The sequence below is a fragment of the Sus scrofa genome, chromosome 13, assembly GCF_054392235.1.
Source record: "Sus scrofa isolate SSC_HxYL_T2T_F1_AM1 chromosome 13, Sscrofa_HxYL_maternal_Yorkshire_Landrace_v2.0, whole genome shotgun sequence".
In the NCBI taxonomy this organism is placed as follows: Eukaryota; Metazoa; Chordata; class Mammalia; order Artiodactyla; family Suidae; genus Sus; species Sus scrofa.
Window position 1 is genome coordinate 217,576,226 of NC_139395.1, and position 13,142 is coordinate 217,589,367.

Consider the following 13,142-nt stretch of genomic DNA (forward strand, 5'->3'; position numbering starts at 1 on the left):
ATGTGAAGAGCACATAAAATCTTCATGGCTGTCTCCCTGCACACCTGCCATGTGCAGTCAATTCTATGGAGAATTCAAGTCCTCCCCAGATGAGAAAAACATTTCTGCAGCAATGAGCCAAAGAGAAAAATCTTCCACTACCAACATTAACCTATCAAGTGGAACCTATCACGTATCATTTGTAAGAACTTCCTCTCCTGGACATAAGAGCCGCCTTCCTCAGCCCAGAACCAGAAAATTCTCAGCACAGAAAACTGTGCTGAATAAATTTCCCAAATCGGGTATTTTAAGGAAACAGTGGAAGGCAATCTACTTTCCTGACCTCGTCATCGAGGACACCAATTTCATATATGGGGAGAAAAAAAAAAAGTCGTCCAGGAATAATTATTCAAATTCCAACAGGTAAAATTTGACAGGTCCACAAGGAAGAGTCGTTAATACAACAGCAGCAATTAATCTCTGCAACTCTCAGTTACCACATATCTTCAAAAGACACAGAAGCAATTTGAGTTGAAATCTGTTTTTAAGAAACTCTTGGGGTCACCATTTCTCATAATTATCCTTCATTTGTATGTACATGGGTCGACATGATAATAGGATGATCAGAGCTGAAAACAGAGCCCATTCCTGAGATCAAATACAGAACACTTCTGCCAGCTCTGTTCTATTTGCGCTCTAAGAATTAACTTTCGAAAACCTGCAATAATTTCTTGCCGACCTCATCCCTCCCTCTGGTTGGTTAGGGGAAAAAATACCAGTCCGAATGGATTTCAGTTGTTACTGTTCCTACCCTGAACTCTAGAAGGTATTTTCTTATATCACTTTTCTTTCCTGAGAGCTTTTGTTGGCTTCCTGCAGCTTCGTGGTCAACAGAGACGAAGAGAAAAAAGTCCTCTCCCCCCATGTGTATGTAGCATAGACACACGTACCAAACGTGTTCCTGATATTTCTGAAGAAACCAGTATCACATCCACCAGATTTCCCACTTGCGTTTCTGTAGACATAACAGCCATGCCCCAATAAACTATGACACAGAAATCAAATGACGGTGTCTTCCAGGGGTTCTGCTCCTCCCTGTCCTGGGATAAATTCAGAGTCCTCCACACCCCTGGATTCCCCATAGTCCTGACACTGCAGGAGCACCTGCGAAGCTCAGAGAATGCATTTACACTCATTACTTCCAGTTGCGACTTGTTTTTTACCTTTTCTTTTTAGGTCTGCACCTGCGGCATATGAAAGTTCCCAGGCTAGGGGTCGAATCGGAGCTGCAGCTGCCAGCCTACACCATAGCCACAGCAATGCCAGATCCGAGCCTTGTCTGTGACCTATGCCACAGCTCACAGCAATGCCAGATCCTTAACCTGCTGAGTGAGGCCAGGGATCGAACCCGCATCCTCACAGGCACTATGTTGGGTCCTTAACCTGCTGAGCCACAACGAGAATTCCTCTAATTCCATTTTCAAAGAAATCAAATATTTATGAATGTGAGTTGCACACATGGTACATAACACTCTCCCAAATATACTGCCTTTAAAGTGTGTGTGTGTGTGTGTGTGTGTTCACATGTGTGTGTGCATGTCACTTTGGAGGGCATTTTGTTGCAGTGCAAAAAAAAAAAAAAAAAAAAAAAAGTCAATTTTCAATACCATAAAACTTCCTTCCCCTTATAAGCCACTTTTCATTTGCAATAAATGTTTTAGGTGGAGGATAAATTAGTAACATCGACGGGGCCATTAGCGGAAATGAATTTATATGAGGAAAGTCAAGAACTGGCAAGGTAGTGAGCCAGGTGGGCCAATGTAGACAGGTGAACCAGTCAGCCCAGGTGTAGACAGCCTATCTGGAGAATGTAGCTCGAGCCCAAACTTTTGCTATAACTTTTATTTGGATCAAGTGTATGAAAACCATCATCTCATTTCCTCCTGGTGGCTATAACCACGTGTACGCATAGTATTGAAAGGAGTGGGCCAGTTTCCTTTGGGGACTCGCCTTGGCTCGAACCTCAGTTCCCTGTTCTCACCTCCAGCGCCCCAGGAAGAGCTGTCAATGAGGAGGTGACGTGGGGCTGGGGGTGGAGGAGCAGGTGCAGGGTGACAAGCTGCTGACGTGTCAGCAGCTTACATAAAAGGACGGCCGAGTGTTGGAAACCCAAGCCCTCAGCCCCTCGTCTCTCCCTAGGCAACCCCAGCAAGTGTGGAGGAGATGGGATCTGAGCAGGAGTTAGACAACTTGGGATGTGGTTTTCGACGTTAACTCAGGGGTCAGCAGTCTTTTCCTGCGAAGAGCCCGACAGTAAATACTGTCAGTTTTGCAGCTCGCAGGGTCTGTGTGGGAAGGACCCGACTCTGCAGCAGCAGCGTGAGAGCAGCGCTAGACGTGATGGGGATGCGAGTGGGGCCATGGCTCCGTACGACATTCCTTCTGGACAATGAAATCTAAATGCCACCTAATGTACGTGCATCCTGCAGCAGGATCCTTCTTTTGATTTTTTTCAACCGCTGAAAAATGTGCAAACCCTGGCAAGTACCCTTTATAAAAGAGTTGGTATTACAGAGTAAACATGTCTTAAACACTCACTGAGAAATTGCAACCCCCCACGCCCCGCAAAAAAAAAAAAAAAAAAAAAAAAAGAAAAGAAAAGAAAAACATGAGACGCATTTTCTTTGCTCCTTGGGTGGGCTGGGGTGGCCCATGGCTGCAGGTTCCTGACCTCAGTGTTCAGTTATGGGTGGGCAGGCACCTGCGGAACATCAGCCAAGGCGAAGCCAGGGCAGCTTCCCGGCTGAGATGGGACCTACCTTGATGTGAGCTGCTGGGTCTGGAACAGTCTGAATCATGTCCTTCCGGAAGCCAGCTCAGGTACCATCCGTGCAGAACCTGAGACAGCCAGGAGACACAAGAGGCCACACAAACAGCAGTAAATAACCACGTTTCTGTGTTTTGTTCTCCGTTAGGGCTGGACTCAGCACAGCCATAGAAAAATGACCCAGCTCTGCCTTAAACATGCGCCTTTAGACACACGCAGTAAATGACTAGAATACCCACTTCTCTTCTGTTGGGACTATCACTGACTTTTAGCTCCTGCCCCCCAACCCTAATACGACAGGTCCCTCCAAACCCAAGTTCAATTCCATTCACACACAGCACTTCACTTGGACAGCATCTATGAGTGATGGCTTAAAGGATGAAATGAGACATGTTCTATTGTATTAGAGAATCAGACTTTTGGAGTTTCTAGTGAGATGAATGCCAGCTACACATCTTTAAGTTTCATGATTAAGCCCTTAATAAAGAGCATAGCTACTGTCCACTAAGTGCTGAAGCGGCAGCCCCAGGGCTAAGGACACCACACGAATTTCTCATTTAATCCTGATTACCACTCAGAGCTCACGTTCCCACTGTCCAGTTGGGCACATGGACACCCAGGAAAGTCACTGATTCATCCAGGACCCCCTGGTTAATAAGCAACAGAGCCAGGATTCAAGTCAGACTGGCCTGACTCCAAGGTCCACAAAAGTTTTGATTTGATGTAAGTTAACAGGTTTCACTCTGTATTTTGAAGATACTTTAATTCTTTTAAAATTTTAATTTAAATTTAAATAAATGAAATTTTAAGATGCACATAGAAAACCCTAAGGACTCCACACAGAAACTACTCAAACTGACAAATTCAGCAAAGGAGCAAGATCTAAGATTAACATTGAGAAATCGGGTGCATTTCTGCATACCAACAATGAAACAGCAGAAAAGGAGTATAGACAGTATCTTTTAAAATCGCATCATTTACTGTTAGTAGACTTTTTGATGATGGCCATTCTGGATAGGGGAAGGTGGTACCTCATAGCTGTTTTGATTTGCGTTTCTCTAATATTAGTGATGTGGAACATCTTTTCATGTGTTATTTAGCCATCTGTGTGTCTTCTTTGGAAAACTGTCTGTTTAGATCTTCTGCCCATTTTTTGATGGGATTGTTTGGTTTTTTGCTATTGAGCTACAGGAGGTGTTTATAAATTTTGGAAATTAATCCCTTGTCAGTCACTTCATTTGCAAATATTTTCTCCCATTCTATGGGTTGCCTTTTTGCTTTATTTAGTGTTTCCTTTGCTGTGCACAAACTTAAATGCCAGAGAGGGTGTGGCGAAAAGGGAACCTTATTGCACTGTTGGTGGGAATGTAAATTGGTGCAACCACTGTGGAAAACAGTATGGAGATTCCTCAGAAAACTAAAATAGAACTACCATTTGATCCAGCAATCCCACTCCTGGGCATCTATCCAGAGAAAACCATGACTTGAGAAGACACATGTACTCCAGTGTTCATTGGAGTACTATATATAATAGCTAAGATATGGAAACGACATAAATGTCCACTAACAGAGGAGTGGATAAAGAAGAGGTGGTACATATGCACAATGGAATATTCCTCAGCCATTAAAGGAAAGAAGTAACAGCATTTGCAGCAACATGGATGGACCTAGAAATTACCATGCTAAATGAAGTTAGACAGTGAGACACCAACGTCATATGCTATCACTTACACGTGGAATCTAAAAAAAGGACACAATGCACTTCTTTGCAGAACAGATACTGACTCACAGACTTTGAAAAACTTATGGTTTCCAAATGAGACAGGTTGGGCGGTGGGGGACGGGCTGGGAGTTTGGGATGGAAATGCTATAAAATTGGGTTGTGATGATCACTGTACACCTATAAATGTAATAAAATTCACTGAGTGATTTAAAAAAAATTTTTTACAAATTGCATCAAAAAACTAAGTATCTAGGACTAAATCTGACCAAGAAGGTGAAAGATTTATACCCTGGGAACTATAAAGATTAATAAAGGTAATTAAAGAGGATTCAAAGAAATGGAAAGATATCCCATGCTCCTGGATTGGAAGAATTAATATTGTTAAAATGGCCATACCACCCAAAGCCATCTACAGATTCAATGCAATCCCTATCAAATTACCTTTAACATTTTTCAAAGAACTAGAACAAACAACTCCCAAATTTATACAGAACCATAAAAGACCCAGAATCACCAAAGAATCCTGAAGGAAAAAAAAAAAAAAGCAGAAAGCATAACTTTTCCAGACTTCAGACAATATTACAAAGCTACAGTAATCCAGACAGTGTGGTACTGCTACAAAAACAGATATACGGACCAATGGAACAAAAAAGCCCAGAAATAAACCCAGACAATGACAATCAATTAATATTCAACAAAGAAGGCAAGAATATAAAATGAGAAAAGAGGAGTTCCTGTCGTGGCTCAGCGGTTAACAAATCTGACTAGCATCCATGAAGATGCAGGTTTAATCTCTGGCCTCACCCAGTGGGTTAAGGATCTGGCATTGCCGTGAGCTGTGGTGTAGGCTGGCAGCTACAGCACCAATTCGATCCCTAGCCTGGAAATCTCCATGTGCTGCAGGTGTGGTCCTAAAAAGCAAAAATAAAATAAAATAAAATAAAATAAAATGAGAAAAGAAGAGACTCTTCAGCAAGCTGCAAGTAAATCAATGAAGCTGGAACACACCCTCACACCATGCACAAAATGGTTTCAAAACTTAAGCATAAAACATGACACATAAAACTCCTAGAAGAGAACATAGGCAAAATATTCTCTGACAGAAATCATACAAATATTTTCTTAGTCAGTCTCCCAAGGCAATAGAAATAAAAACAAAAATAGGGAGTTCCTGTCATGGCACAATGGAAACTAATCCGACTAGGAACCACAAGGTTGCAGGTTCGATCCCTGGCCTTGCTCAGTGGGTTAAGGATCTGGCATTGCTGTGAGATGGAGTGTAAGTGGCAGATGCTGCTCAGATCCTGTATTGCTGTGGCTGTGGTATAAGCCGGCAGCTGTAGCTCCGATTTGACCCCTAGCCTGGGAACCTCCATATGCCATGGATGTGGCCCTAAAAAGACAAAAGAAAAAAAAAAGAAAAAGAAATAAAACCAAAAATAAACAAATGGGACCGAATCAAACTTACAAGCTTTTGCACAGCAAAGGAAACCATTAAAAAAAGTGAAAAGACAACCTACAGAATGGGAAGAAATAGTTATAAAAGATGCAACCAACAAGAGCTTAATCTTTAAAATATACAAACAACTCATACAACTCAATAACAACAAAAAAAATAGCCCAATTGAAAAATGGGCAGAAGACCTAAATAGACATTTCTCCAAAGAAGACATATGGATATGGTCAGTAGGCACATGAAAAGATGCTCAGCATTAGGAATTATCAGAGAAATGCAAATCAAAACTATGAGGGACCACCTCATGCCGGTCAGAATGGCCAACATTAATACATCTCCAAATAACAAATGCTGAAGAGGGTGCGGAGAAAACAGAACCCTCACGCTGTTTATGGGAATGTAAACTGGTACAACCACTATGGAAAACAGTATGGAGGTTCCTCAGAAAACTAAGTATAGAACAACCACATGACCCAGCAATCCTACTCCTGGGCATATATCCAGACAAAACTATAATTCAAAAAGACACATGCACCCGTATGTTCACTGCAGCACTATTCTCAATAGCCAAGGCATGGAAACAACCTAAATGTCCACTGACAGATGAATGGATCAAGAAGATGTGGTACAGATATACAACAGAATAATACTCAGCCATAAAAAGAACAAAATAGGAGTTCCCCGTCATGGCTCAGTGGTTAACGAATCCGACTAGGAACTATGAGGTTGCGGGTTCGATCCCTGGCCTTGCTCAGTGGGTTAAGGATCCGGCGTTGCCGTGAGCTGTGGTGTAGGTTGCAGACGCGGCTCGGATCCCGCGTTGCTGTGGCTCTGGCATAGGCTGGTGGCTACAGCTGCAATTGGACCCCTAGCCTGGGAACCTCCATATGCCGTGGGAGCAGCCCTAGAAATGGCAAAAAGACAAATAAATAAATAAATAAATAAATAAATAAATAAATAAATAAATAAAATAAAATAAAAATAAAAAGAACAAAATAATGCCATTTTTAGCAACATGGATTCAACTAGATATTATCATACTAAGTGAAGTAAGTCAGAAAAAGAAAGACAAATCCAGTATGGTATCACTTATATGTGGAATCTAAAATAAGGCATAAATGAACCTGTCTAGAAAGCAGAAAGACTCACAGACATAGAGAACAGACTTGTGGTTGCCAAGGGGGAGGGGGAGGGAGAGGGAGGGAGGGGGAGTTTGGGGTGAGTAGATGCAAACTATTCCACTTAGAATGGATAAGCGATGAGCTCCTGCTGCGCGGCACAGGGACCTCTATCCAACCCCTTGGGAGAGACCCTGTTGGAAGTTAGCATGAGAAAGGGAATGTACGTAAATGTATGATCGGATCACTTTGTTGTGCAGCAGAAATTGGCACAACATGGAAAATGAACTATATTTTAACAGGAGTTCCCCTTGTGGCTCAGCAGTAATGAACCCGACTAGTACCCATGAGGATGAGGGTTCTATCCCTGGCCTCCATCAGTGTGTTAAGGGTCCTGTGTTGCTATGGCCTTGGTGTAGGCCGGCAGCTGCAGCTCTGATTTGACCTCTAGCCTGGAAACTTCTATATGCTGCAGGTGTAGCCCTAAAAAGAAAAAAACAAAAAACAAACACCTATACCATAAAACCTTTTAACAAATTTTAAGATGCCTGTAGTCTAGAGATACATACTTCATCCCATATATTCCTTTTTTCAGATGATAAACCATTTCTGGTTCTTGTGAGCTTGCCCCTCTGCATCCCAGAGCTGCTCTCCACATGCCCCACCTCCGCCCTGCCCCATCCCACCCTGAGGGCTGACCCCTACAGACGGCCCAGCAGGGCTCCCTCACCTTCTGGCATCATCAAGTTTGATCAGTGGGACACCATCTAGAGACCAGGGGATGGGAGGTGAGAAGAATAGGGTACTTCTTCCCCACACCCACCCCAGGCTCCCTCCACACTCTGGCCAGAGCTGGACCCCAAGGTGACCTCTCCCATCCTCGGGACGCTCCCCCAAGGTTCCAGGCTCCAGGAACCTTTCCCCAACCAATCTTTGCTTCTCTGTAGGTCTCATCCATCAGTTGTCTTCTGGCACTTTTTTCTTTTTCTTTCTCTTTTTTTTTTTTCTTTTTTTTTTTTTTTTTTTTTGCTTTTTAGGGCTGCACCCATGGCATATGGAAGTTTCCAGGCTAGGGGTCTCATCAGAGCTACAGCTGCCAGTCGATGCCACAGCAATGCCAGATTCAAGCCGTGTCTGCGACCTGTACCACAGCTCACACAACGCCAGATCCTTAACCCACTGAGCGAGGCCAGGGACTCCTAGTTGGACTCGTTTCTGCTGCACCACGATGGGAACTCCCGAAAATGCCTTTTCTAATTTATGGTTTTTGGTACCACGATTTTTTTTAAATTAACTGTTACTTTTGTGTGTTTTCTTCTTTGTAAATCGGGCCTATAACTCTTAGCAGTAGTAAACCACAAAATAAATACAACTAGCTTGATTGCAGGACAACAGGCTCAAAGGCTGACCTTGCAGTTTGCTACTGAACACCCGATTCCAGGGATACGCCAGGAGCCAAGAAATCTGCATTTCCAGCTTTCTGAACCTCTCGAGGTGCAAACACACTCACTTCCAGCACAGACGGGCTTCTCCTGAGAAGCCCTCAGCTCCAGATCCGTGTGCTGGGGGTCCGTCCCCCCAAAAGATCAGGGGAGCCTGGCCATCCAAGAAGCTGACAGTTGGGGAACCTCAGATGCTATTTTTCACTACAGCCAAATTTCGTGATCTGGGAAACTATGCTAGTTTTTCCCCTAAGTCTAAAGCAAATCCTTTTGGGGGATAAGAGATGCTAAAAATGCAAAAGGAATGAAGCACTGTCATGAAATTGGAATGGGCAGCTGTGGAAGGTAACCCACACTCCTGGCCCAGAGGGAGAGGAGAGGCTGAGAGGTGGGGGGGCCTTGCCAAGGTCTCTTGGGGTTGGGTCCTCTTGTCAGGAAGCCTTCGAGTCCCCCAAGACGCCCTCCCAGGGGGGCAGAAGTCACCCCCGGAAAACACCCGTCTTCTCTGAGGGTCATTCGGCCCAGCACAGGTCCATCCAGCCGCCTCCTGACAAAAGGACCTTAGGCTCTGGGGGACCGCTCTGGCCGCAGATTTCAGCATCTCTCTGGGGTCGCTCACTCAGCATAATCCCCGCCCCTCCCCCATGCTGCCACTCAAGTCCACGAGCCCAAACTTGTCCCCTGCCCACCACGCTCAGCTGCCTCAAGGGCTGCCTGTGATCCAGAGAACAGGGTTGCTTTGGCGTCCTCAGCCAAACAGAAACAGAAGCTTTCCCTTCCTGCCTCTGGGAACCCCATTCCCTGGCTCCAGGGCAGCACAGCCAGGTGGTAAAGGCCCCAGGTGGGTGCCCAGGTGAGCCCTGCACCAGATACCAGGCCCCCAAGGAAGCCATCCGCGTGTTCCAGAACGGTCATCTCTCAGATGAGAGCAGCGCCTGCCCACATTAAAGAAGGAGAACTGTCAGAGTCCCCTGTGTAGCTCAGGGGATTAAGAACCTGACTAGTATCCATGAGGATGCGGGTCCAATCCCTGGCCTAGATCAGTGGGTTAAGGATCCGGCGTTGCCTTGAGCTGTGGTGTAGGTGGCAGACGCGGCTCGGATCTGGCGTTGCTGTGGCTGTGCTGTAGGCTGGCAGCTACAGCTCCCATTAGACCCCTAGCCTGGGAACCTCCATTTGCTGCGGGTGCGGCCCTAAAAAGAAAAACAACAAACCAAGCAAGCAAAAACGAGTTTGGAAACTGAAGAGGAACCAAGAAGCTTCTACCAGAAGATTCTGTGGGCTTCCCGAGCCCTTCCCAGGAGCAAGTGACTTCTCACTTCACACGATGGGACCCTGCCAGCCTGCTGGGGATTCCAAACACCAATGAAATGGGATCGACACACTGGATATCCAAGACCACAGAAATGGCATAAAAGTTACAAAGGCCATTTGATCTGTAACCACGCAAGATATCAACTTAACGAGTGTTTATATCTGGTGTCTTTTATGGGGAAATGCTGGGTACTTGCAACGCATAAAGATGAAACTGTGGGCAAGAGGACATAGAGATTCCAGATGCCACAGAGTCCCACAAGGGATGGAGATGGGGGAACCAGGCACAAAGATACGAAGACGTCAGTCCTGAGGGCAGGCAGCCCCTGGCGGTGCCCAGCAGGGCAAGGCTGATACCGAGAGGAAGACGAGAGCTGACACGTGGATGGTCAAGAAGGTGCCTCCAAGGAGCATTGAAGAACGAGAGGCACATGGATTGGCAGGAAGGCATGGAAGCAGGGATCAAATTTCCTCCCAGCTCCCCCCGGCTCAGGGAGCCTGAGGACGCTACTCTAACACCCATCACCACCAGTATCAGCATCATCAAGCATCAATCCAGGGGTTTCTCAACACTCGCTGTGAACGAGGCTGCATCTTCCAAACTGGAGCAGCCAACAAGCAATGCACCCAAAGCCCAGGAGGATGAAGGTCTTGGCATCTTTCTCATGCCTCCTCCCTCCCTCGACTCGTTCTGCAGTCGTTCTGCGCATGCTCTTTTTTGCCCATTGAGAGGCATTTTATGGCCTTTTTTAAGAGCACTTCCAGTCCACTTTTGTGTTTCTAATGATCATTTCTCAAATATTTAGTCGATGATGAATGACCTGGTGCTTTTATATCACCATGGGAGCCTTTTATTTTCTATTTCGCTTGCCCTTGAACCCTTGGGGAACTTGAATTCATGTTGTCTAAAAATCCTTTCTTTAATAGGTATTTCTTGCAAGACATTCCTTTGGTGACGTGTATGCTTATGACTTTGGATTTCACAATCCAGTATTGTTTTATGACGGCGTAGCTTGAAAAAGGAAACACTCCCTTCTTCATTCTTGTTTCTGAAATGCCAATGGCCCTAAACAGAAACAAACATTTGATCTGCATTGTCTTAGCTATAATTGCCTTCAGTGTGGACTGGCACGCAGGACCCCAAGGAAAATGGGCATTTTATAGTTAGGGGATCAAAGCTGCAAAATGCTTAAGAGAAGACTTGACTATCTGCAGGGCTGGGGAGAGACCCCTCTTCTCTTTCCAGCCCAGTTCTGTCCTGTTTGCGAGGCCCCCACACAGTCATGGGGACACTCCAGTCCACGTGGCAACACTGGGTCAGAGGGTGGCCCTACCGGTCATCCTTCGGATCTGGAGAAACACACACAGGACCTTCCCAAGGACAGGGACTTCACGAAAGGGGCCTGCAAGGGCTGGAAAGATGCTCACGCCAGTCTGGGCAGGGGCTCTGGGTTCGCAGGCACCTCAAGGGCAGTGTGGAGGGGGGATGGGCAAGGGAAGGCCCTGGAAGCTTGGGGGACAGGGCTCTCGTGGAGGGCAGCATCTCCCAGCAGAGGCCCAGCATCAGAGGGCGGATGGAACCCAGCCCTGGTTTTCCTCTTCAGATCTAGAAAAGGTCGCTCCACCTTGGATGGGCTTTAGTGACACATCAGTCAAATGGGGATCGTAGGACGGAGTATAATAAAAATCATACTTTGCCTTTGTTGCCAGGTCCTGGCACAGAGGTCTTAAACCCTGGGAACCTCCTGGGTGATCAAGGTGACAGGAGCATGTTTTGTTCTGATGCGGTGACTCTCAGGGAACCCCTCAAGAGCTTCAGGACCGTCTCAGAACCACCAAGCCTGGACCAGGACCTGGACCATTGAGCCCGATCCCCTCCTTTGGAGAAGGAGGCAGGACTGGAGTCTGAATTCGTGATCCATCTCGCCTGGGGGAGGAAATCTTCATAAAAACCCCTGAAGGACAGGATCCGGAGAGCTTCCTAGTTGAGGGCATCCACGTGCTAAGAGAGGGGTGCCCCCCAACTCCGCAGAGACCAAGGCTCCTGTGCCCGGAACCTTTCTGGATCTTGCCCTCTGAACCTCCACTTTGGGCTCATCTGTGCCCTTTATAATCGGCTGGAATAGGAGGTACAGCGCTGCCCTGAGTTCTGGGGATCCCTAAGCAGGGGGATTGTGCGGGCCCCCAGGGCTACAGCCAAGGTGCACAGAAAGGTGGGTAGCCTGGGGACCAGACCCTTTCCACGGGCCTCTGACGTGGGGGGCGGGTTCGTGGGAGCCTTTAGCCTGCGGTGTCAGGCACTAACTCGAAAGAGTCTCAGAATGGACTCAAATGGTCGGATACTCAGTTGGCATCGAGGAGCTGGAAAAACTGGCCGACGGTGTTAGGAAAGACACCACCTATTTGATGTCAGGAGGGGGAAAGAGCCTCAATTACCACCTCCAAATTAAGGTTCAGTGGTTCACACAGGTGTAAACACAAGATCTGGCCGGGCTCTGCTCCAGCTGGTTAGCACCTGGGTTGAACCCCTGCTTGGCCGATCTCCCCCACGTACTCCCTCAGGCCTTGGTGGGTAATAGATTGAACGATACCTCCAAAACCTCTCACAGGGCTGGGCCCATAGTGAGCACTGAGCAAAGTGCTGATCATGGCCGGGGGTGTGAGGGGGGGGCAGAGGGGGGGAAGGGAGAAAGCAAAGATGCTGATAGTGTATAAAATCTTGCAACTTTGAGGGGCCTCGTTCTCAAGAACTAAATGGCCAGTTTTTCATAAGGGCCCTTTGTCCTTCGTTTTAAAACAGAGTTTTTTTTAATTTCAGGCTCACTAGTCATTAAGTGAAGACATTTAGGCAAAATGGCTCTAAGCAAACTCAGGATAATGGATCCATTCACTGCATGGACCCGTCATCAGGCACACTCGTTCTAGATGAGTGGGTATCAGGCAGGTCAGCCTTCTACCAGCAAAACCTACGCTGAGTACTGGGAGGAGCGGGAGGTAAGGGAGACGCCCCCCGCCGAGGGCCTATGATTTAAGGAGGTGCCCCCTCCCAGGCTCCTGCAGTGCACAGCCAGCAGCTAAGAGGGAGCACCCCCCTGGGAAGGAAAAACATGGAGTGTTTAAAACAGATGATTAACGAGAACCTACTGCAGAGCGCAGGAAAACCTACTCAATAACCTACGTGGGAAGAAAGAATGGCTGTATTTACATGTATGACTGCCTCACTCCGCTGTACACCTGAAGCTAATACAACACTGCCAGTCAACTAGAGTCCAATAAGATTCTA

At 46.5% G+C, this 13,142-nt stretch overlaps 1 protein-coding gene across 6 annotated transcripts in view; it reads right to left on the reverse strand.

Annotated features, from left to right (window-relative positions):
- Positions 1-13,142, reverse strand: part of ERG (ETS transcription factor ERG) — a 304,031-nt gene that overhangs the window by 205,596 nt on the left and 85,293 nt on the right. For all 6 annotated transcript variants that reach the window (XM_021068469.2, XM_021068468.2, XM_084986891.1 and 3 more), the window contains exon 3: positions 2,799-2,877. In XM_021068469.2, coding sequence (XP_020924128.1) covers positions 2,799-2,837 — 39 coding nt within the window. In that variant the 5' untranslated portion in view covers positions 2,838-2,877. The remainder of the gene's footprint in view (positions 1-2,798; positions 2,878-13,142) is intronic.